The 22623-nt window shown below is 43.4% G+C and overlaps 1 protein-coding gene and 1 long non-coding RNA gene across 3 annotated transcripts in view; both read left to right on the top strand.

Annotated features, from left to right (window-relative positions):
* Positions 1 to 3032: 3032 nt before the first annotated feature.
* On the top strand, positions 3033 to 10149 carry PSMB1 (proteasome 20S subunit beta 1). Its single transcript, XM_071549503.1, has 6 exons — positions 3033 to 3197; positions 4645 to 4752; positions 6177 to 6258; positions 6698 to 6827; positions 8356 to 8462; positions 9872 to 10149. The coding sequence occupies exons 1-6, from the start codon at positions 3094 to 3096 to the stop codon at positions 10055 to 10057; spliced, it is 717 nt and encodes a 238-aa protein (XP_071405604.1). The 5' UTR covers positions 3033 to 3093; the 3' UTR covers positions 10058 to 10149.
* Positions 10150 to 11312: 1163 nt separating this feature from the next.
* The window catches only part of LOC139668401 (uncharacterized), a 33380-nt gene continuing 22069 nt past the window's right edge, over positions 11313 to 22623 (top strand). For both annotated transcript variants that reach the window (XR_011697050.1, XR_011697049.1), the window contains exon 1: positions 11313 to 11420. This is a non-coding gene — a long non-coding RNA (uncharacterized lncRNA). The remainder of the gene's footprint in view (positions 11421 to 22623) is intronic.

The raw sequence follows: 22623 nt of genomic DNA, 5'->3' as shown, positions 1-22623 counted from the left end.
AGTGCTGTTTCCAGTTATGGGATCCACAGTAAAAGAGAGACATATTGCTACTGGAGCAGGTCCAGGGATTAAGGGATTGGAGCACCTCTCTTAGGGAAGGCTGAGGGAGCTGGGCCTGTTCAACCTCAAGAAGAGATGACTGAGAGGGAACTTCATCGATGTGTTTAAATATCTAAGGGTGGGTGTATTAATATGAAGGGGACAGAGCCAGGATCTTCTTGGTGGTGCCAAGCCATAGGGCATGAGGCAGTGGGCAGAAACTGATGCATGGGAAATTCCACCTGAATTTGTGTAACTTCTTTACTGTGTGAATTACTGCGCTCTGGAACAGTTGCTCAGAGAGGCTGTGGAGTTTCCCTCACTGGGGATATTCAAGAACCACCTGGACACAATCCTGCCCTTCCAGCCTGACCCATTCTCACAGTGCCCAGCTGCAGTACCCCAGGATAGGTCGCAGGGGCTGTGCTGCAGATTGTTCCCCACATTGTACCTGTTACACACTGCAGATTAATCATACTATTATTTAGTGCAATGGCCATTAAATGCCACCCTGACACCCGATCCTGCCAGATCTTGGAAGCTCAGCAGGGTCAGCCCCGGTTAGTACTTGGATGGGAGACCTCCTGGCAATACAGGGGGCTGTAGGTTCTAGTCCTGAGGACTTCACTGTCACTGTCCAAGCTCGCTCGGCTGTGGCAGATGGACCTTAGGACTTAAACGGTGGGGCCAGTTCTGTGCACGCTGTGCCTGACCTAAAAATTCCACTGCGCAGGCTGGAAGGGCACACCCACATGGGGAGAGCCCTTCTCAAATCTACACTGGCGAAGCTCAGCCATGGTGATGATGATTTAGTGCAATCATTCCTCATTTCTCCTCCTTAAGGTGTCCCCTTGCTCCCAGCACCATTATTTAAACAAAGAAGTAGTACATAAATGGATTGATAAATAATGCTTTGAAGGACACAGGTCATAAGCCACTCTGCCCATATAAACTGTTTCTTTGTGTCACTAGGCAGATTAACAGTGCTCATGCCACTGTCCACACACAGGGCCCCTGGGGACTGCAGACACTGCAGCTTGTGCTTCCCAAGCAGAGCAACCTGCTTCTCCAGAGCATCCCATGTACCCCCTGCCTCTCCCTGTCCCCCCATGCTTCTCCCTCTAGAACTACTTTGAGCTTCTACCCAATCCTTCCTGCTTGGCACAGCACCCTGTGGTCCACCTCTGGGAGCTGGTGCCACCCCATCTGGAGTACTGTGTTCAGCTCTGGGGTCCTCAGCACAAAAAATCCCTGGATCTGTTGGACTGAGTCCAGAGGAAAGCCACCAACATGCTTAGAGGGATGAATCATGGAATCATAGAAACGATTGGTTTGGAAAAGACCTCCAAGATCATCAAGTCCAACCCTTGGTCCACTGCAGTCCGTTTACTAGATCATGGCACTCAGTGCCACATCAGTTTAAAAACCTCCAGGGATGGTGAATCCACCTCTCTGAGCAGGCCATTCCAATGCTTGATTACTCTCTCTGTAAAGAATTTTTTTCTGATATGCAACTCAAATTTCCCCTGGCAGAGCTTGAGCCTGTGCCCCCTTGTCCTATTGCTGAGTGCCTGGGAGAAGAGACCAACCCCCACCTGGCTATAACTTCCCTTCAGGTAGTTCTAGACAGTGATGAGGTCACCTCTGAGCCTCCTCTTCTCCAGGCTAAACAATCTCATCTCCCTCAGCCTCTTCCCATAGGGCTTATGCTCCAGTCCCTTCACCAGCCTCATTGCTCTTCTCTGGACCCCTCCAGCCCCTCAATATCTTTCCTGAACTGAGGGGCCCAGAACTGAACACAATACTCAAGGTGTGGCCTCACCAATGCTCCCAATGTATGAGAAAAGGCTGAGATAATTTGGATTGTTTGACCTGAGCAAGAGAAGGCCTCGGCATGACGGAATTGCAGCCTCCCAGTACCTCAAGGGAGCCTACACAAAAGGCAAAAAAGGACTTCGTACAAGAGCGTGTGGTGACAGGACAAGGGGGAATGGATTCAAACTGAAGTAGGTTTAGAGTAAATATTGGTGGGAGGAAATTCTTTGCGGTGAGCTTAGTGAGACACCAACACAGCCTGCCCAGAGAGGTTGTGGCTGCTCCATCCCTGGCAGTGTTCAAGGCCAGGTCGGATGGAGCCCTGACCAACCTGGTCCAGTGAAAGGTGTCCCTGGTCCTTTGCACCTCAAGCTATTCCGTGATTCCCAGCCCTCGCTCTTCACAGCGGTTCTCGAGGTGCTCTCTCTTGCAAAGCCGGAGCCACCCTGCTCCCCACCTGCCCCAAAACGAGGAGCTCTTTGATGGCTTCACCACAGCGCCTTATTGCCCTCCGGTTTCCATGAGCATTTTGGGCTTGTAGCATTTTGGGCTGTCCCGGCAGTGAATTGAATAGCCTTCACTCAGCCGTGTGTCAGAGGCAACCACAGAAAAGTCTTCTCCAGCAATCGCCAGCACAGTCCTTAAAGAGTATTGATAATGACTTTTAGCACAAATATTTCCTTAGGCAACACACAGACACACTCTAGATAGTAATTCTATATCCAGACTCACTTTTTGTTAAGCACCTTATATTCCTTTCTATGGTTCCCACTATGCTCATCCCTCCTTGTGACTCAAGACCGACGGAAGGTACTTGACACAATGAAAAAATATATGTACGTGTCCCTCTACTTTGACTACAAACTATATGAAACTTGGTAAAACAGAGTCTCTACACCAGCTAAGAACCAGAGTCAATAGACTAGGTATTTTAGATAGCAGATAATGATTCACCCATCTAAAACAAGCAAAGGGGCTGGCAGTGCTCAGCCAGGCAGGGGTGGCGGTGCTGCCCGGGGCTGGCAGCGCTCGGAGGGGTGGGCAGGGGCGGCGGTGCTGCCCGGGGGTCCCGGCACACACCGAGCTGCGAGCTGGGCGGGTGAGAGCTGGCTCAGGCCAGCCCGGCCCACAGCGGCGCCGCCCGAGCAGCCGAGAGGGAGGAGGCGGTGCTGCCGGCCCAGAGCGGCTCCGCTTCCGCCTCCGGTGCCGCCATTTCGCCGTGAGACAGCACCGAGAGCGATGTTGTCCGCCGCGGGATACGCACCCTCCCGGCCCGAGATGGGCTACGAGCTGGACGGGCCCGTGCAGCGCTACCGCTTCTCGCCATACACCTTCAACGGAGGGTGAGCAGCGGCGGGCAGCGAGCGGGCCGGCCCGGGGAGAGCGGCCCGGGGAGAGCGGCCCGGGGAGAGCGGCCCGGGGAGAGCGGCCCGGGGAGAGCGGCCCGGGGAGAGCGGCCGCGGGGCTGAGGCTGCCTCGCCTTACTCTGCCTCCCCCGGTGCGCAGTGCGGGTTTGTCTGCTCTTGGGATCGCCTCCTTGTAGGGAAAGAGAGAATAATCAGGCATTGGAATGACCTGCCCAGAGAGGTGGTGGATTGACCATCCCTGGAGGTTTTTAAACTGAGATTGGACATGGCACTGAGTGTCATGATCTAGTAAACGGACTGGAGTTGGACCAAGGGTTGGACTTGATGATCTCGGAGGTCTTTTCCAACCCAATCGATTCTATGATTCTCTGATTCTATAAAAGAGGGGCGGCAAGGGCTCGGCCTTGCCCTGGGTCCGTACAGCCCTTCGGAGTGTTCTTGCGTGTCCGTGTGGCTTTTGGCACACTTGGGCTCCCTGAACACTTACTGGTCTTCAAATAAGTACCTTGTGTTCCCTGTGGCGTTGTTTCTTTATAGTGGGTCAGGAAATGCAGGTAGTGGTCATATTACAGAATTGCAGAATTGTTAGTGTTGGAAGGGACCTCTGGAGATCATCTTAGTCCAAGCCCCCTGCCAAGGCAGGGTCACCTAGAGCAGGTGACACAGGTGAGTTTGGAATGTCTCCACAGAGGGAGACTCCACGGCAGCCTCTTACCATGCAGTGCCACCCTCAGCATAAGCAAGTTCATTGTCATGTTGAGGTGGAACTTCTTGTGTTTTAGTTTATGGTCATCACTCCTTGGCGTGTCATTAATAAACATCTAACTGTGTTGAAGGCTGCCTTGCCATAACTTTTAAAGGCAGGCAGTGTTTTACACATCTGAGCTGGTGGCAGGATCTGACCAGGGTAGCGTTATTAATGTTTTTCTCTTGTGGTACCTGACTGATTTTTAAAGGGCATCTCTTACTTTATGGTTGTACACCTGTGGCAAATCACAAAACAAGTTGTTTGGAAATAAGTAAGATAACATCAGATTTTTTAAAGTTACGCTAATTTGAGTGGAACAACACTGTTGCTTAGTACTTTGTTTGTTTTAGATGGATGAATCATTATCAGGTACCTGAAGTACCTGGTCTATTGAGTCTGGTTCTTAGCTGGTGTAGAGACTCTGTTTTACCAAGTTTCCATACAGTTTGTAGTCAAAGTAGAGGGTCACGTATGTATATTTTTTATATTGTGTCAAGAACCTTCCGTTGATCTTGAGTCACATGGAGGGATGTGCACAGTGGGGAACGTAGCAAGGAATATAAGATGCTTGACAAAAAGTGAGTCTGCATGTAGAATTACTATCTAGGATGTGTTTCTGTGTTGCCTAAATAAATATTTGTGCTGAAAGTCATTATTGTATCAATACCCTTTAAGGACTGTGCTGGCGATTGCTGGAGAAGACTTTTCTGTGGTTGCCTCTGACACACGGCTGAGTGAAGGCTATTCAATTCACTGCCGGGACAGCCCAAAATGCTACAAGCTGTAAGTCCAGATCTTGGAAGAATTGAAACAGATGAAAGATATTTTGTATTGCTGACCATGGCACCTGCCTTCTGCTTTATGCAGAATTCTTAGAAAAAAGGCACAGTAACAAAGTAGATTTTGTAGTCATGTTGACCATTGCTGTAATGCAAGATGTGATGTAATGTAAATATAGCCAGTGTTGCACGCTCTTGAAGCAACAAGCTGGTAACAGAACTGTTCTAGCCTGACACAAAGCTTATTGTAAGCTAGGTGGGGTTTTTTTGGCTGGATAATCAGAAGAACTTTTGTTTTAACCGTAGCAAAACTTAATGCTGTGGTAACTCACTTGGCTTCATCAGGGCACCTGGTTTGAGAAAAAACCTGCCATTTGTACTGTGTCTCTCTGGTTAGCCACTTGGCACTTGAGAGGTGCTTGTTTTAGGAAAGATAAACCTGTCAGTAGTTCTATTATTGAACTTTTTATGCTCATTTTATGCTTTTCTTGACTCACAGAGATATCATCTCCTTGTTTTAAAACTATATATTGTTTACATTCATTTGAGTGCAGCAGGTGCTTACCTAGTAGGCTGCTACTAGCTACAGAAAACATTTTTTGGTTCCTTTTTTCCCTGTGGATTTTGGGGTTCCTTTTTCCTAAATTGATGACACAAGATCACAGAAACTTAGGTTTCTCCTGGCTAACTCCTTGCTGTATCTTTGACTCTCTGATACTGCCCAAATGGAAATTACTGTGATACATATACATACTGCACAGAATGCCTTTATGTAATTCTAGTGACAGGCTGAGAGAAGATTGCATATTAAGGTGTTTTCTGAAGGACTGCTCTGTGTTAGTCTGTATTTGTTAATGTTTGTAGTCTCCTGTTTACTAGAATTTAAATTTCAAGAGGGCATTCCTGTGGCAAATATTCACGAAACATTTTGGAACTGAGCAAAGAACTAAGCTTTTGTAATGCATCTGCAGCCAAATAGCTTCTGTTGCACTGACTCCATAAATGTCGTGTGACCATGGTACAAGCTTATTGCAGGCCTCTGGTCCAGTGGAGTAAAACTTGGACCGAGTGACAGGATCTCTGGCTCCCCAGTGTAAAACACATCCTAGTCTAGCAAGGCTGAATTGTAATAGATAGAGTTAGGGGTGCATGAAGAAATTAAGAATTTCTTCTTGTCAGTCTTGCTGACTGTTGAAGAAAGAGGTGGGTTGAAGACAAGCATCTGTGTGGTCCTGTGCATCTTCAAGATGTAGGTTGCAGTTACCTTTCATACACCACAGAGCTGTTACTGTGTTTTGGACAGCTGGTTTTGATAGCATCAGGAAAACTGAAAATACATTTTAGTGTTCTTGTAATAACCAACTGTGTAAGAAAATGCTCTGGTTCATACTAAATCTAAAATTGTAACAAAATGCTGTGTTTTTTCAGAACAGAACAAACTGTCATTGGATGCACTGGTTTCCATGGTGACTGTCTTACCCTTACTAAAATTATTGAAGCAAGATTAAAGGTAACTACCTGTATTACTATATTTAGAAACTGATATCTTTAATATGCTTGAGACCAATAATATTATATGTTTTAATTATAATTTTTGTGAGATTTCTTAAAGTATTTGTATCTAACCTGTATTGCTAGTAGAATATAAGGCAGGGGAAGTTGATGCTGTGTTCTTAATAAGTGTGACATCACAAATTTAAAGAATGGAAGAGCTGGAGAGGAGAGTGTTAATGCAGCAACATCTGTTAATTGTAAAACTTTAGAGAGAATAATTTTTTTGGCTTGTAAGAAGGCTTTAACTTAGACCAGCGTGTTTTCAGTAATCATGCTAATTAATAATTTTGCTTAGCATCCTACTCTGCTATAGTGAGGTTACAGAAAATGCAATTCTGATTGAATGTCAAATTTAATGTTTGACTTTCTTCTTGGATGTGCTCTACCACTGGCAGATGTACAAGCATTCCAATAACAAGACCATGACCACTGGGGCTATTGCAGCAATGCTGTCTACAATCCTGTATTCTCGACGTTTCTTTCCCTACTATGTTTACAATATAATTGGTGGACTTGATGAAGAAGGTAAGACTTTAAACAAAAAAATTAAAAAGAGGCTGAATTTCCGTGTGTGTTTAGCTGTCCCATTTACATTGCAGGTACACTGATGGAATAGCAAAGTTTGTGTTCCTAGCACCAACCTTTAGGCATTCTGATACTTACACAGGTTGAATACATTTTATGCATCTGACTTGTTCACTAGTTCATGTTACTAACTTGATCTTCCATTTCTGAAGGTCTAAAAGTCTAAAAACTATTAGAATTATTTGATTACAAATCTCTACAAGTGAAATCTTTCATACTTTAGATTGGAAAACTCTATAACAGCTTTCCTGGATTTCATAATTGCATCTTTAAAGGAGATGTTACCTGTAAACTTGTATATATTTTACCCAGACCTGTGAGTGTGGTGGAGGTTATTAAATATGAAGATGTACTCCAGAGGCAAATTTCTACAAAGATATTTTTAAATGTTAGCTGATGTCTAATGAAAATCATGGCTTCTACACAGAAGCTATAGTTAAATGTACAGCCCTTCCAGGATTTACTAGGCTCCTGTCCAATGATTTGGTTGAGTTGCTGAAATACTGTGTTCTCTGGCTTTTAGAAGGAGCTCAGAGGTGGTCTTGTTTGGATAATTTCAGCCATTCCCTGCAGTCTGTTGTTACCATTAAGTTGTGCTGCTTTCCCAGTCTTGCTAAGACATGTCTATGATATGTGGAGTCTGAAAGGGGATTAGTCAGCCCTGCATAATGGTAAATTTCAGACTATGAGCATGCGGTAGCAGCTGATAAGAATCAGAGTGTAGCTTTACATGTGTGGACTTAACTTGGGTCCGGCAAGATTGACTTTTGGTTTGGCTGGCTTTCTCAAGGCTATTCAGCTCCTGTGCTGTGCTGCCAAGTGCATTGGCCAGTTCATTGAATCGTGTGCAGCCTTGTCTGAACAGAAAGTCTGGGTTTGGCCAGGTCCTGCCTTTTGACTGGCATGTCCTCATCAAGCCCCAGTGCTTCAGAGCTATAATGTGTCTGCATCTCTGATGTTGGTGCAAGCCAGGAAACTTTGCACAACCTGGGCTGGCTCCAGAGGGAAGTGTGTAAGAGACAGAGCTTCACCCCTGGGAGAGTGATGCGTTCTTTCTGGATGTAATTTGAGTATCGTATTATTCAAGAACAGTGTCTAAACTGCTCCTTTGTGTGAGCCTTAGAACCTACAGGGCTCCTTGTGCAGCACTATACTCTAGCACATTTTCCTGTTTTGATTGCACATCAGCACTTTTTCTGTGATAAGCACTATAGAAAACATGTGTTGAAGCAAGGTTTTAGCTCAAACAGGGAAAATAACCTTGGATATTGTACCAGGCCACAACCATAGTGAGTCTACTGTACACAGCATTGTCTGAGCGTACTGCAGTATCATTTGGAAAAAAGGTTTACTGGGATCTGTGGTCTTTCAGGCACTGCTTATTGGGAAAGCTAGTCTTTGTTGTAAATGCTTATCAGTATTGACAATCTTTCTGAATTGTTATTATATACTAATTTTTTTTTTCCAGGGAAGGGAGCAGTATATAGCTTTGATCCAGTGGGCTCATACCAGAGAGATTCTTTCAAAGCAGGTGGATCAGCAAGTGCCATGCTGCAACCTTTGCTGGATAACCAGGTAAAACAGTTTGTTGGGTTTTGCTGTAGTTTTGTTTCCTTCCATTATCTCAGTAAACGATGGTGATATTCAAATTAATGTAGCTTTACTTCTGGTGAATATCACTTTTGAGAGAAGCTTTAAATCTATTACAGGTAGGACCTGTTAATCCATACATTTATAAGTTGTGTGGCATTACTTTCTCAGGAGAAATCAAAGTTTTGCTTTGGGATCTATTCATATTTTTAGTATGTTACTAACAGTGCAGTGCCTGTTTAAAAACAATTAAATGTTTTAATTGGGGAGTTATGTTTCTCATAGAAGTTGTTTGTGGTTTATTTTTTCCTGGGTTTTGGGTTTTCTCCTTAGCTGATAACATAAATATGCCTGTTACTTAGCATGAAATAGTACCAAATTAGGAAGATACAATTAGTACCTACATTTTGTCACTTAACATACATTTCTTTAAGTCCTTAGTTTTGTACAACTCAGATACGATTTTCTAAGAATGTTCTTATGTAAAACTGATCTAAGCTTATTCAGTTGGATCTGTCTGGCAGTACTCAAAGAATACTTTTGTATTTAGTTGAAGCTGTTCATGGTTGAATGGGAGAAATACCAAAGCATGTTTTCCTCATTTTATTTTCTGACATTGGTGTTGGTATTTAGTAAGTTCAGCCTGATGTCAACACAACATTTGTGCTTAAAAAAAACAATAAAGGAATAAGCACTCTTGACCCTTATCAGCTGAGAAAGGAATAGAATCTTTACTTTTTTTGTAATTTAGATAACAACATGTTCTCAGTTTTGACTTAGTTTTGAACTTTATTAACTGAAGGAAATAAAATATATTCTGCAGAAACAAAGTTGTCGTAAGTTTTTTATTGCTTAGGAGTTTCAAGCAAAGTACACTACTACTCTTCTGCTTTACCTACTTTGATGCTTAAGTTGACTCTTAGATTTATCAGCTAAGATACACTATATATTAGGGCCAGATGTGTTCTAATATAGGAGTTCTAGGTATGTTGAGGAATACTTGCTTTTAAGAAATGTTCCTAACTACAAATGACTACAGAGAAAAGGCTTGTGTGCAGTTACGATATAGCTGACCTGGTGAGAAGTTTCTGGATAATTACATCAGTTCAGATCCAAATGTTCATTGTGATCTTTAATACGCTGAATGAGTGTGAGGAGCAGTGCTGGCTGTATACTGGATCTACTTCTTGTTACTTTTCTAAGAGTATCTCCACTGTCAAAGTTCTCAACTGTAAATGCAAGGAAGACTTTTGTCAGCTTTGGGTTTTTGAAAGAGACAAGCCTTTTCTTCTTTCTAATTTGACTAAATCTGTTCATTCTAGTGCAGAAACTGAAACAGCTTTCATGCTAGATGGATCATACTTCTTTTAAAATGCATTTTCATCTTTTTTTAGATTGGCTTCAAGAACATGCAAAATGTGGAACATGTACCTCTGACCCTGGAAAAGGCTTTGCAGCTGGTTAAGGATGTCTTCATTTCTGCTGCTGAGAGAGATGTGTATACTGGGGATGCACTTAAGATTTGCATTGTCACAAAAGATGGAATTAAAGAGCAGACTATCCAGTTGCGAAAAGACTAATTCAGTTCACCTATAAACCAGTAACCTATGATGTACAATTTACGTGTGTTATGAAGACATTTGTCTTATTAAATGTTTTCCAAGAAGTTCGACTACTGTGGTGCTGAGTGTCTTCTATCTTTGTTTGAAGTGGTAGTATTCTTTAGAAGCCAGAGTGGTTCCTGGTAAGGAAGCAGCTAAAAGTCACAAGTCAGTTTTGTTCATCTCATCTCAGTTTGTTGATCAGTCTTAATTACAATGCGAGTTTAATCCCCATCTCAAAATCCCTTATGCTGCAATATGAGAGAGTTTAAACTTGTTAAAATTTAGGTTCAAAGACTATTCTGTTAATGCTTTCAATGCAGCCTTGGTTTAGTGAGAAAAGCATTTACTCTGTCCTGCCATCTCTGCACTTCATAGCTTGCCTTCCCTATGTTCTCCTTTAGTTCTCTGAAATGCTATCCTGACATTTGACTTCTGTGTACTTATTTAGAGAGACTGCATGGGTCACCTGAAACCACTTCCACTGTGTAGGAGGGAAGAATGTTAAATGGAATCTTTCAGAGTTTAGTCTTGGACTCTGCACCTGGGCTCACTTCTACATGTTTCTGTTTGGTTAATGCCATGAATTTGAAGCATCGTCACTTTCTGGCTGCTGATGGAAAATAACTTAGTATGGAGATTCCTGAATGCCTTTTAGTGTCTGGGAGCTTTATTAGCCCTGCTACTGCTTCAGATTCTTGGGAAATTGCCTCAAGTGTAGTTTGTTCAATGTCCTGTATTGGACTCCTGGAAACTGGCTTGAGTACTAAGACCTTTAGAAAAAGCTCATCAACAAGAGCGAAATAATTTTCCCTTGCCCAAGAGTTCTTTCACTGTCTGTAGCTGTTGAAAAAAGAAAATGTAAAATACCGCGTTGTTTGAGGTGGCATACTTGTACTTTAAAGGAACAATTTTGCTGATGTGCTAGACCCTATGGTAACCTTGTTTCCTGTTTGGACGTGACTGGCTGCCTTCAGGGCAGCATTTTGGGTGCTGTGCGTTATTTCTAGCTCTGGCTAGTCTTCACCAGCGATGGTAGTCTCAGGCTTTCTAAACAATTTAGGTAGTGGGTAGCATTTTGAACCCCAATCATTGAACAACTAGTGCGTTTAAACAGACTAGATCTGTTCAGGAAATCCGCCGAGTGGGAACTTGAACAGCATCCGATTCCCAAAGTGTTCGTGGAAGCATTTGACCACTGGGTGCCAGTGTTGGGCAGAGTAAGAAGGGAACTGCTCATCCCTGGGCAGCTGGGCAATGAGAAAGGGACACAGCATTTCAGTCTGACTAGCACTGGGGCTGAAGTCACGTCATACAAGTCAGAACTTCTAGACACGTTCAGGTAATTTAAGGGAATTTTTAATGTTATTTGCAAAAGTCATCTTGGACAAGGTCGATTGTATAAATGACTGTGTAGCTGTATGCTGTCTGTAGTGAGGAAATGGCATATGATGCAATAATTCTAAGAACACAAAGCTTGTGCCTATTTAAAGTATAAATTGGCAATACCAAATTAAATACATGCTCTGTTACTTCTGTAAAATTAAATTAAAACACATTAAGATCAGCTATCTTTGATGCCGGATTTGTATTGCATTGCTGAAGTTAGAGCTTTCTGCAAGGTTGGTGAAGTTTAGTGAAACTAAACAATATTTAAGTGGCAAAGAGAAATAACTGAGGGGAACAAGTTGACATGCCTGCCTTGGGACAGGTCTGTTTACAGTTTGTAAGGTGTAAACAGTAAAGGGAAGGGCAATAAACAAGGGAAACTCTGTAATTTCTACATAAGTTAATGTTCTTACAGGATGCCAAACGCCTAGGAGAGTTGCAGTGATTCCACTGAAAAGTTTTGATAAATTTGGACGCTTTTATATTTAAGGATACATTGTACATCCAAAGTAAATGCATGTTTACAGATTTTAGGATTACTGGTTTGAGTTTGAGTTGCCTAGACTTGTCTCTAAGTTCTTTCAGGAGAAACAAGGTGTTTCAGATCTCATTTGCAGTCTCACAAGAGGTACAGCAGCAGATATCTGTTTTCCTGCCACTGTGAGTCAGTGCTGTCCTGTTGACATACTTGTGCAGATGTGAGATGGCCATTTTGTCTCCTTTTCAGTTTTCCCTGCAGAGTACACGTGGCAGAAAAACCATCAGGGAAAGGAAGCTTTTTCACAGGTCTGTTGGACTGAAAATAACCAAATTTCTTTTACAAGAAGAAAGTAGCACTGTGTCCATTCCCTTTGTGGATGGGTTTGGAACCACTGACGTGGGAATGTTTGTTTTCCCCATTTCTAACTTTCCCAATGCCCTGCCCTGATGTCATCACTGCTCGTGCTCAGAGAGCAGTCGCAGGAGTGACAGAAGATGTGTGAGAAAAAAAGTATTCACAGGCTGCTCAGCTAGAAATGACTTGCTTATTAGTATTAAAACATCCCTAAATTTTGGATGTGTATGATAGATAAAAGGCACCAAGAGTGTGTTTTTTTAATCCACCATGTTCCTTAGCTATGTTTGTGAAGATTGTTATCACCTCAGGCTGGAAAATAGGACTCCCCTGGTGGTCTGCAGCTCTCCTTAGTTCTATGGCTGTACTTCCTATGTGTAAATCAGCTCAGTACTCACCTTGCACCATGTCTACAATGTAAATTAATAGTTTATGAAGCACTTTAGCCTTACTTGGTTACAGAACTGTCTAGCCAGGTAGTCTATAGAGGTACAGCTAGGTAAAGCAAACACAACAGTACCTCTCAGGGTTGCTATAAGCAGAGGTCTGGGTATGGCTGATCTACTTGGCCAGGGGTTGGATGTCTAATACAATTTCATGTAAGAGAAAGGAGGGAGAGGGAAAATGTTTACCTTGCAGTCCTTTCCTTAATTTTAAATGTTATGTGTATCTTTCAAAAGAGATCTGTACTGCAGGATTGTAATAACCTTGGAGGAAGCACGTCTAACCACCTCGTTGAAGAGCTTGCAAGTGGCAGGATGTATAACCAGCAGTGCACAGCAGCAGGAGCAGCTAACTTGACTTCACCTGCAACAAAACTGAGGGCCACCTTAAGATGGCAATAGTTAGTTGCTGTCCTAGGCCTCAGCACAATTACACACGGGGTGGGTAAAAACAGTCACACATACTTTACCAGTTTCCCACTATAATATGCTTTGTGGGACTGTTTGTTGAGGAGATGGGAGGCTTTGTTTTCATCTCTCCCAAATGGCTGCATACCTTTGCTTATGTAAGGGTCTGTACAAGGTCAAAATCAGCCTTAAAAATTAGGTTTGTAAAGCAAAATCTGTTTTATTATTTTTTGACATGTTTTCAGCAATATTGTTTATGCATCAAATCCATTTTATGTATGGAGGAAAGGACCTCTTACTATGGAAAGTGAAAGTGCTTGACAAGGTGTAAATATTGCATATACGTTTCCAAAAGCTTAGTTCACTGTATCATTCAAGGATAAGTTTAATTTGCCTTTAATTAAACCCCAGAATTTCTTGAGGCTGAATCGTTGTCATATGAACCAAATACCAAGCTTTCCCACTCCAGGTTGACTTTTTTTTTTTAACAGTAAGATATGCCTTTAACACTACATACGCCATAGTGTGATGGGAATCAGGACCTGCTGACTACAGAAAACAATTTAAATCAAATTATAAAACACTAAGAAGTACAGTAGTTTGAAGTGGTCCTACAGCCACTTACTCCCTACTCCTTTACATTATTTATTTACTTAGGGCATATAGTTGTAATTTCCCACATTTGATAAACCTTTCTTGATACCTGGTTATCATCCATCCTGGAAAGCAAAAGAAAGCTGTCCTGGCAAGTGATTTCAATTTAGCAATTTGGGATTTTACAAACCTAAGCTTGAGGAGAAGTAGCAGGAGCAAGTGGGGACTGATTAAAGTGGGGACTGATTCATGTGAATCTGAGCAAAATAAAGAAGTCCTGTTTCCAGTAAAGTAGAAGATAGCTTTTAGGAGCATGAAGCAACTGCTGCTTTATTCAGGGTTCCTGATCACATTTCAAGAACCAGCTTTTGAGTAGAAAGGATTTGGAAATGACAGCTTTCAAAGTCCTCTTTTCTCTTTCTGGCTTTGCTTTTGTTTAGTGTGAATGTCCTTTGCTTTTAGGCCTTTTGGGGCAGTCATAAACCGGACAATAAGGGCACATGGGCCTGAAGTTAACTAATATTTGTCTCCTGATCTGTCTTCTCAAGGCAAATTTCTTCTGAGAAGGGGTTTTGTCTGTGTGAGTGCAACAGAGTGAAACCAGCCTTATATTCTTTCAACACTGATATGTAGTTAGTTTAATTGTATGGACCATTTTCTGTGTACTTCCTTTTCCAAGCAATTTCAGTGAAGTATACATAATTACAAAAACATGGTTTAGCAGAAAAAAAACCAAACAAAAAATCCTGAGTATCTTTCCTGTTAGGCTGTTCTTGGCCCTTTTCCTAACAGTTGCTGGCAAAGTTCAACTTCTGTTCATTTCAGAGGCTCAAATGGGGATAGGGGTGGACTTCATTGTAGCTTACAATAATTAATATTCTTTGGCACAAGACACACATTAAAGAGGTACAGGCAAGAGAGCAGTCATGGCACCAGAAATTGAAGCAGTTCTTAGAACTTTAGCTCAAAGAACCAGAAAAGTTAAAAAACAAGATTCCCTTTTTTTTTTTTTTTTTCTGAGGAAGAGGAACAGGATGTGGAAGTTTGCAGTGTTACATAGACACTTCACCGTTGAGGCAAAGTGCTTTTGTCTTTCCTGAGACCTGAGTTCTCTGAAACTTAGGTATTTCTGTTTCTTAGCGCTCTACAGCCACACAAGTTTGGTGATCTGGATGGTTCTACAAGAAGTCTCCAGTGTGCTGACTGACCTGGGTGCTCACCCCAGTGTGTGTATGTGACACCTGCAGTGCCTGGCCCACTGAAGTGGCTTAGCTGAACCAGGGCCAATTCTCTGTTTAACCAGGCTTTGTGAAAACTGGCTGTCATCAGCTTGGCAGTCCAGCCTGGTGGATGATCAAGCTGGTTATTGGTCTTTCAATGCTGTGCTCTCATGCTGGAGACCCTGGGTGGCTCAGCTGAGCACCACTTCTCCACAGCTAGCCTAGGCTGCTGATGGAACCATGCCTAGCTGGGAGTACTTGGGAGGTGGGAGATAGAATGCCTTGAAAGTTGGTCCCAGAAGCCCATCCTCAAACATCCCAGTAGAAAACATACTTCTGTTTGTAGCTTGCTTATATGTAGAGAACCTCATGCACTGAGTTACGAGATAGTTAAGAGGCCTGATGGGGGGGGAGGGGGGGCGGAAAACCCAAAACAACAAACCGTGAAAAAAGATGAGGGGGAGGATTTTTTTTTTCAGGATTTATATAAGTGACTGTTTCGGAGGAAGCTGCATTCCAGTGTCACTGCCTTGTGCTTGATCTGAACTTTTCTTGACACATACCCTTGAATCAATTGGTTAACACAATCTCCATTAAGTCCCATGGCAAACAAACATTTTAGTGCGGCTGGTATGTGTTTGCTAGTTGCAGACAAGCCGATCTCATTAGAACTGCATTTACAACTTTAGCCAAGCATTTTGAAACTGGTTGACATGCACAACAGCTGCCTGAGCTGGAATGACATTCCATTCTCTGCCTCCATCTTATTAGTGCAGGGGATGGCTTGATTAATGGCAATTAGATGGATTTTTTAAAAATGAAAGATAATTTGTCTTTGGAGGAGCCATGCAGTGTGCTTTCATTCTCTGATTTACAATAAGTCACAAAGTCTAGGTTTTTATGGCTTTCCACAAAAGCCAAGGGAAGTGCTCACCCTTAGCTAGCCCACAAAATTTGAAGTAAAAATATTTTAAAGGGTGATGCAAAGTGTTCTCAGCTGGTACTTAGGGGGGGCCTTTTACATTAAACTGCTCTTTAAAACACAACCAAACAATATTTCATTGGTGACAGATTTTTCTCATACAACTCCTGCATGGGCATCACTGTGAAAGGTAGGGGAGGGAAAACCTTTCTGTCTGCAGTCTGTGGCATGTTAAGGGATGCTGAGCAGAATTCACAGAAGCTCATGTGAAGGTCACTGTGATAGATGGCTCAGCTTGGTCTACGCATTTGTGAGACTGGTGTATAACAGAGTTTATCTGCACTCCTCAACTCTTTGAAGCTGTCACCTTGGTGGCCAGTGTCTCCTGGCCAGCTGCCCTATTTCAGCCAGAGCACGTGCCTGATCACAGAGGAAAGCATTTCTGCAGAAACATGAGGACTTGATTTCCCCCTCATTTTTCCAGGCCCTCGTGCAGAGCTGTTGATCTTACAGCCTTGAATAGCCAGGCTCTTGATTCAGTGCAGGATATTGCATCTAAACCATCCAATGTATTCTGTTTGGCTCTACAGCCTTTAAAGTCAGTGACTGTGGTGCCCTTCACCTCTGTTAAAATGCTTCTCTGTCAAAAGGATGCTCTCCATCAAACACAGTGAAACACCAAACAGCCAAGATGCTCTTCTCTGAGCAGCTGGGGAGTCACAGTGGCCAAAGCAGCATCTATATGCAGGCATTCACATGCCTAATTTAACCCATAACATTCCTGCACAAACATTTAAGAGAGGTTTCTGGCAGTTTAGTTTACAGCCTGCACTTAATTTAAGTGTTGGCAGAAAAGCTGCACTCATATTCACTCTGCAGAAACCTAGAGCTCAGCTCCAATTCATGCTTCCAGATAAATTTAACTATGGTGCTAGAAGTCACCACTGCAGTCAAAACAGTGAATCAGACTCCTATGTAAGTGAGGTTCTTTTGCCTGGTTGGCTCAGATTAAAACAAAAATAAAGAATAGACTTCTCATAAGAGATTGCACTTACAGTGATTTAGCTAGTATTTTGACCTGTACAGGTAGAGGACTTTTTCATAAACCGTTTCCATTCAAAGCTGAAATGCATTTTGGAGCTACTCCGAGTTGAGTTTCTATTAGAGGCTGCACAAATCTGCCCTTTTCTTGCACCATTTCCTCCTCACACTCTTGCTAACAAAAAGAACATTAAGGCCAAGCTATCCAACAGCAGCTAGTGGATGATCCTTGACTGTCCATTTTGAGATCCCAGAAATAGTCTTGATTCTGGACTGGAGACTAAAAGCCACCTGTTTGCTGATTTGAACTGAATCGCTCCACTTAGTGTCACTACATAGAAGGCATATTTAGAGGTGGTCTGATACATTCCAGCTTCATCTTAGAAGCTGTGGAATGAGTTCACGAGAGACAAAATTTTCCATCCACATCACAACTCACATGCAGGCACTTGGTCAGCCAGTGTGGCTCTAGCTAGTGTTGGACTACAGGATTGATGCTTTGTAAATGCCAATTGTAAGTTTTAATGAGACAACCCAATTAGGTGGCTTGACAGACCATCACAACAGTGACGCAACCACACTCAACCCCCATTACAGAAGCAGCAGAATTTCAAAGAACTGCTATTAAAGAAAAGTCACAGAATAGCTTGCACACAGCCCTACAAACAACAACATCACCCACAGGCTGTGTGGAGCAAGGGGAAGGGCTATGAGAGTAAAGGCAGAAACAAGTCAAGGAAATTAATCCAAAGACTGATTTTTCCCTTTCTAACACTCAGCATGGGTATAGCTTGGGTTCCAGGTACCGTCTGTGAAATACAACTGGCGTACAAAATTCCCACAGTATTGGTCCAACAGTGCCTACAGAGAGTTGCAGCTGCACAGAGTTTCAACATGACCTTTGCCAAAATGCACATGTACAAAATCACTTGTGCCAGGCACTGCATGACATTGTCCTACGGATACCAGCTGATGCACACAACTGCATTCATTGATACCCCACACCCACAAGGCATTTCCTTCCTGAAAGCAGGAGAAAAATTTTTTCACCCCATACTCTGACTGCAGAGGATCAATGGATCTGGATTTTAAAATTTTATCTCCTCTTTATCCTCCAGGGAATCATTCAAACATCACCTGCTGTCCCTCATGGTTTGAACTAGGAGTCTGGCCACCCCCACTGCTTCCTACAGGCAAGGTCTCTGAATGCTTAGCCTCAAACCACTCATTTTTAGCATGTTGAGCCCAACACCATAAATGTTACCATGATACAATCCAATTAACAGAGTGTTTGAGCGACACTCCCAAGTCAAATTTAGAGAGTATCATTTGCAGCAGTTACAGTCCTCTCCTGTTGACATTGAAATACACACCAAATAAAAGGTCCTGCAGGCTTGGCAAGGCCTTGCTTGTCAAACCAGAGAGCATTTTATGAAGTTCTTCTCCTTTCCAAATAAGCCACTTTGCCTCATTTTTACATTTGTGTCAAGGAGGATCCAAGACTAAGAAAGAGAGTAATGAAAGTTGCTGGCTACTGAATTCTCTGTGGCTTGTCAGTGTTATTTTCCCTAAATTAAAGACCCATATGCACACCCTGCTTGAGGTGCATGACACATGCATCATAGAAGGAAATCTCAAGGACTGAGCTGATTTTGAGAGGACAATTTGTTCGTCTTACTCATGAGAGTGAAGGAGACCCCTGTGGTGCTGCTGCAGTACACTGAAGGAGATGGAGGCAGCAGGGGCTCCTGTGGCTGTGTGGAACATCTGTTCTGCCTTACGGATGCTGTCCAAGTCTCTCTTGCTAGCCATTATTCAAAGCAGTATTACACAGAGACACCTCCTTTGCTATCAGCTCTGACTGAGCCCTGTCCCAGTAAGTTGTTGGTGGGAAGCATCCACCAAGGGACTGGGAGGCACTGTATTGTGGTTTCAGAGTCAGATGCAGTAACCATAACATGGCTGGAGCTGCAACACAGGCCACCACAGATTGCAAACTCTCTGCCTGTTTTTCATGTTAGTATAAATCACTTGAAACCACGTGAACTATTGTTGCCAGCTCTTGACAGCCTGTCGGGTGATCCAACAGACCACAATATGTCAGTGGGAGTTTTGTCTTAACAAGTCCAAACCAAACTACCCCAACCCTTGTGAGCAAAGAGCAACACTTCAGGAGAAGCATAGATGAACTCTGTGGCACTATAAACATGTCTGTATTTGTTTCTGTGGGGTAAAATATTCTGTCAAGCAGCAGATCATTAACACACAGCTAGGTAGTCTTCAATAAACTACTGTGGCAGTAAATGATAACCTGGTGCCTGGTAGCATCAGTGAAACCAAAGAACATACCATTCTTAGCCACCACATAGTCATAGCTCTGGAGGCTCCAACATATGCAGCAATAAGTGATATGCTTTAAGAAGATGGAAGACAAGGCAGGACAACTTGGCATGGAGTAGAAAAGCTGCTTTGCAGACAGCAAGCTGACTGTAGGTGCAAAAGGTTAGGAAAGTGGGAGATGATACGCACCCCTGAGCTGCCCTTACAGCCTTTATCCCAACCACAGAGAAAGGGATGTTCCCCGGGAGTGCATTCTCTGTGCACGTGCAGTACAGACGCCAGGGAAGAGCTGCTGTCACAGGGATGTGTGGGGCAGCACACACAGTAACTGCTTTCTAGGGGCATGGGCTTAACGAGGGGAGGAAACTGCCTTGTTTTCCATGTTCCATCCAGAGCACTAGGGCCAGTGGCAGGTCAGACCTCCACAGACTTATGCCAAGGGTTAAATGAAAGGCAAACTGATGTAAACAGCAAAGTGAGACTGCAACTATAGACCAAAATGTGCATGCAGGTCTGCAACTTGCCTCTCTTGCATATTAGCCTGACACACTACTCAGCAGGCAGAAAATCAAGCCAAAACAAACAAATAAAAGAGCAAGATGGAAGACAAGAATTACATGTGGCTTACAAGGCTGTTAATTACAAGATGAAAGTCTTACATGCAGTGACTGCTTGGATAGGTCAGTCAGTGAAACTTGGAGCAGTGAACAGCAATGCCGTTTAGGAGAAGCAGAGCAATAGTAAGTACTGATGTTTTCAAGGTTTCCCCTGGTGACAGCTTTGATCCTTACGTTCCTCAGTCAAATGACTGAAATATGAACTTGAGATAACACAGAGGCACAGTGCAAAGCTCTGACGCCTTTCTGCCCCCAGCTTCCTTCCCGTTTGCTCAGGCACTTGTGTGGCAGTGTGTCACAACATGTCAAAGTGCAGCCCCATGGCTCGGTGCTTCACTCCCCTCTGCCCCCCAGATCCCACCCAAATTTGTTACAATAGCTCAAGAGGGAGTGAGGCTGGCTTTCCTCTGCTGGCCCCCTCACAATAGAGGATTGCCCTATTTGTGTGTGAAGGAGAAGGGCTGCCGCCTGGGCTGCAGCCCTCGCATCTGTAAGGGCTGGAGACAAGCCGCACAGATAGGCAGAAATCAATAAGCTGGCGGATCAGAGGGCCCGGCACAGGAGCCGCTCTGTGCACACGCACAGGGGTCGAACATCTGTCAGGCAAACAAAAAGCAACCCAAGCGGAACAAAAGAGAGGATTATTTTAACTCAAGTTCTTCTTCGGTCTCAGCAGGCAACGTTCAAGCCGTCCTCGTATTCAGACACAGAGGCCTTATGGAGTATGGGCTGTCCGGGAAATGCCAAACACTGTTACCACAAGACAAAAGAGGGGTAAAAGAAAAAAAAGTAGATATGGAAAATTCAGACTGACTTGTTGAGTGCAATCGAGCAGGGGGAAGGTGGAGAGACACTGGTAAAGTGGGGGAGGGCAGGGAGGCAAGGAGGACAGTGTGACAATGTGACGAAGAAGTTGATGACAGATCTCCACAGCAGTACTTGAAAACAAAACTGATCATATCCAACGAGCAACAGAAGCACAAAATATTGTCACACAGATATGGATTGACAAGCTCCAAGGCTGTGCCCCCCAGCTCTCTCTCTCACGTGAAGAGGCAGGTCACTACAGACCTTGTGCTTGTGCAGGCAAACCGTGGGGAGTTGGCAGAGCTGGCCCAGTACTCCAACACCCTCATTACCTGGAGGAAGTCCAGCTTCGACTACAAACTCCTGACCCTTCTGGGGGGAGCAAAGGATTTTGGATAATCTCAAAAACAAGCTGCTATCCCTCTCCCCTGTACTTGGTGTTAACCAGCGGACATGGTTACTTTTCAGCTTGGTTTCTCCATCACAGCTGTCTCTTCTAATTGGTGTTTCATATATGTGTTAGAAATATGTACAAAACTGTGAATTTGAGATGAAACATTTAGTAAAATCGTATTTGTCCTTAAAATGTCAGAAACCTTCATCTTTTCTGAAAGAGAAGAGATCATTTCACAATTGAGAACACCCTGTATTGCATTTACATGCTGCTGCTCTTTGCCCTTATGCTGCTGTTGACTTGGTGCATTTTCAAACTGAAGTATTATTAGGGAAAAAATCCCTCTAGATTTTTGGGTTTTCTTCAGCAGCGTTACAGTATGTAAGCTGCCTTCTCTGCTGAAAGCAGGAGCTTTTCTGGATAAGGGTGAACTTACTTAGTAGAAGTTTCTAAACTTGCAGCTCCATGGACTTGGAGACATCCACAAATCAAGTACTAGACCACAGAATCCTACAAAATAGAGATACATGTCAGCCTTGTAAGTGACTTGCCATAGAAGACATGGGTTCTCAATGGCATTTTAGGAAGTATCACACTGGTATTTTGAGCCAGCTTTGTTTCATTATTGATGCCGAAAGGGTTTTTGTTCTGATTTTCACATTTTGTAGATTTTAGGAACACAGTAGTTGTAGATTTTTAGAGGGTTAATATTTCTAACAGTTTAAGTTTAATGCCTTTCTATCACTACCCCTGTCCCAGAACAGGGAGCTCAAATTCCTTTAGTTAATTAATCTTGTTTAGACTCCTTTCCAAGGTAAAGAGCTGAAGGATATCAGAAGGCCTACAGAATGAAACATAAACATAGGTCAGAGTGACCCAAAAGCCAGAATTGGATAAGCTCCAAGAGACCTTTGTGTGCCTGAGGAAGAAGAGCTGATGAAGACAGAGGGTCCTGATGACCCCAGACCCAATTCCAGGGGGTTGGACCAGGGGTGGGACTGGGGCTGGACTGAGAAATGTGTAAAGCAATGATTGGAGGGATCTTATTATAAAAGCCATGGAAAGAAGAACTAAGACACATGCATGTCATCCTGTATTCCTGTGGGCTGTAGGCCCTGTGTTATTAAAGGACCTTTACTTTTTATCTTACCCTACACTAACGTGGCTCGAAGTCCTGTTTTTGGGGGGAAGGGTCATTCACGGCATCATTATGTTCTGTTTGGGGTGGGGGAAAGATGTGAACTGTAAGAGGTTTTGACTTTGGGAAAACAAGCTTGTTTCTTAAAAACCAGCTGCTGCCTTATCTTAGAAGCTTCTAAACTTCCTTAGCCTTATTTACAGTGCCAGTAAGTAAGGCTTTGAGGGACTTATGCCACCGGTGACTTTTGCTTGCATGTACCACTTATCTGCGAGGAACTAGAGGCAGGAGACAAGGGGCTCTGTCAGTAGACAGAGACAGGCACTGCAGCCTGGTGCTGGCAGCATGTTCTTCCATCACAGGCAAACAAGAGCATCTGCCATAGATGCAGCACCTC

Source organism: Pithys albifrons, chromosome 2, assembly GCF_047495875.1.
Source record: "Pithys albifrons albifrons isolate INPA30051 chromosome 2, PitAlb_v1, whole genome shotgun sequence".
In the NCBI taxonomy this organism is placed as follows: Eukaryota; Metazoa; Chordata; class Aves; order Passeriformes; family Thamnophilidae; genus Pithys; species Pithys albifrons.
The sequence above is the reverse complement of the archived record's forward strand: the minus strand, read 5'-3'. Positions and strand labels throughout refer to the sequence as shown.

Excerpts from the sequence above, each read along its gene's own strand:
- PSMB1 (XM_071549503.1), top strand. The coding sequence starts at position 3,094 with ATGTTGTCCGCCGCGGGATACGCACCCTCCCGGCCCGAGATGGGCTAC. Across the intron at positions 4,753-6,176 it reads AGCCCAAAATGCTACAAGCT|AACAGAACAAACTGTCATTG; the intron begins GTAAGTCCAGAT and ends GTGTTTTTTCAG. Across the intron at positions 6,259-6,697 it reads TTATTGAAGCAAGATTAAAG|ATGTACAAGCATTCCAATAA; the intron begins GTAACTACCTGT and ends TACCACTGGCAG.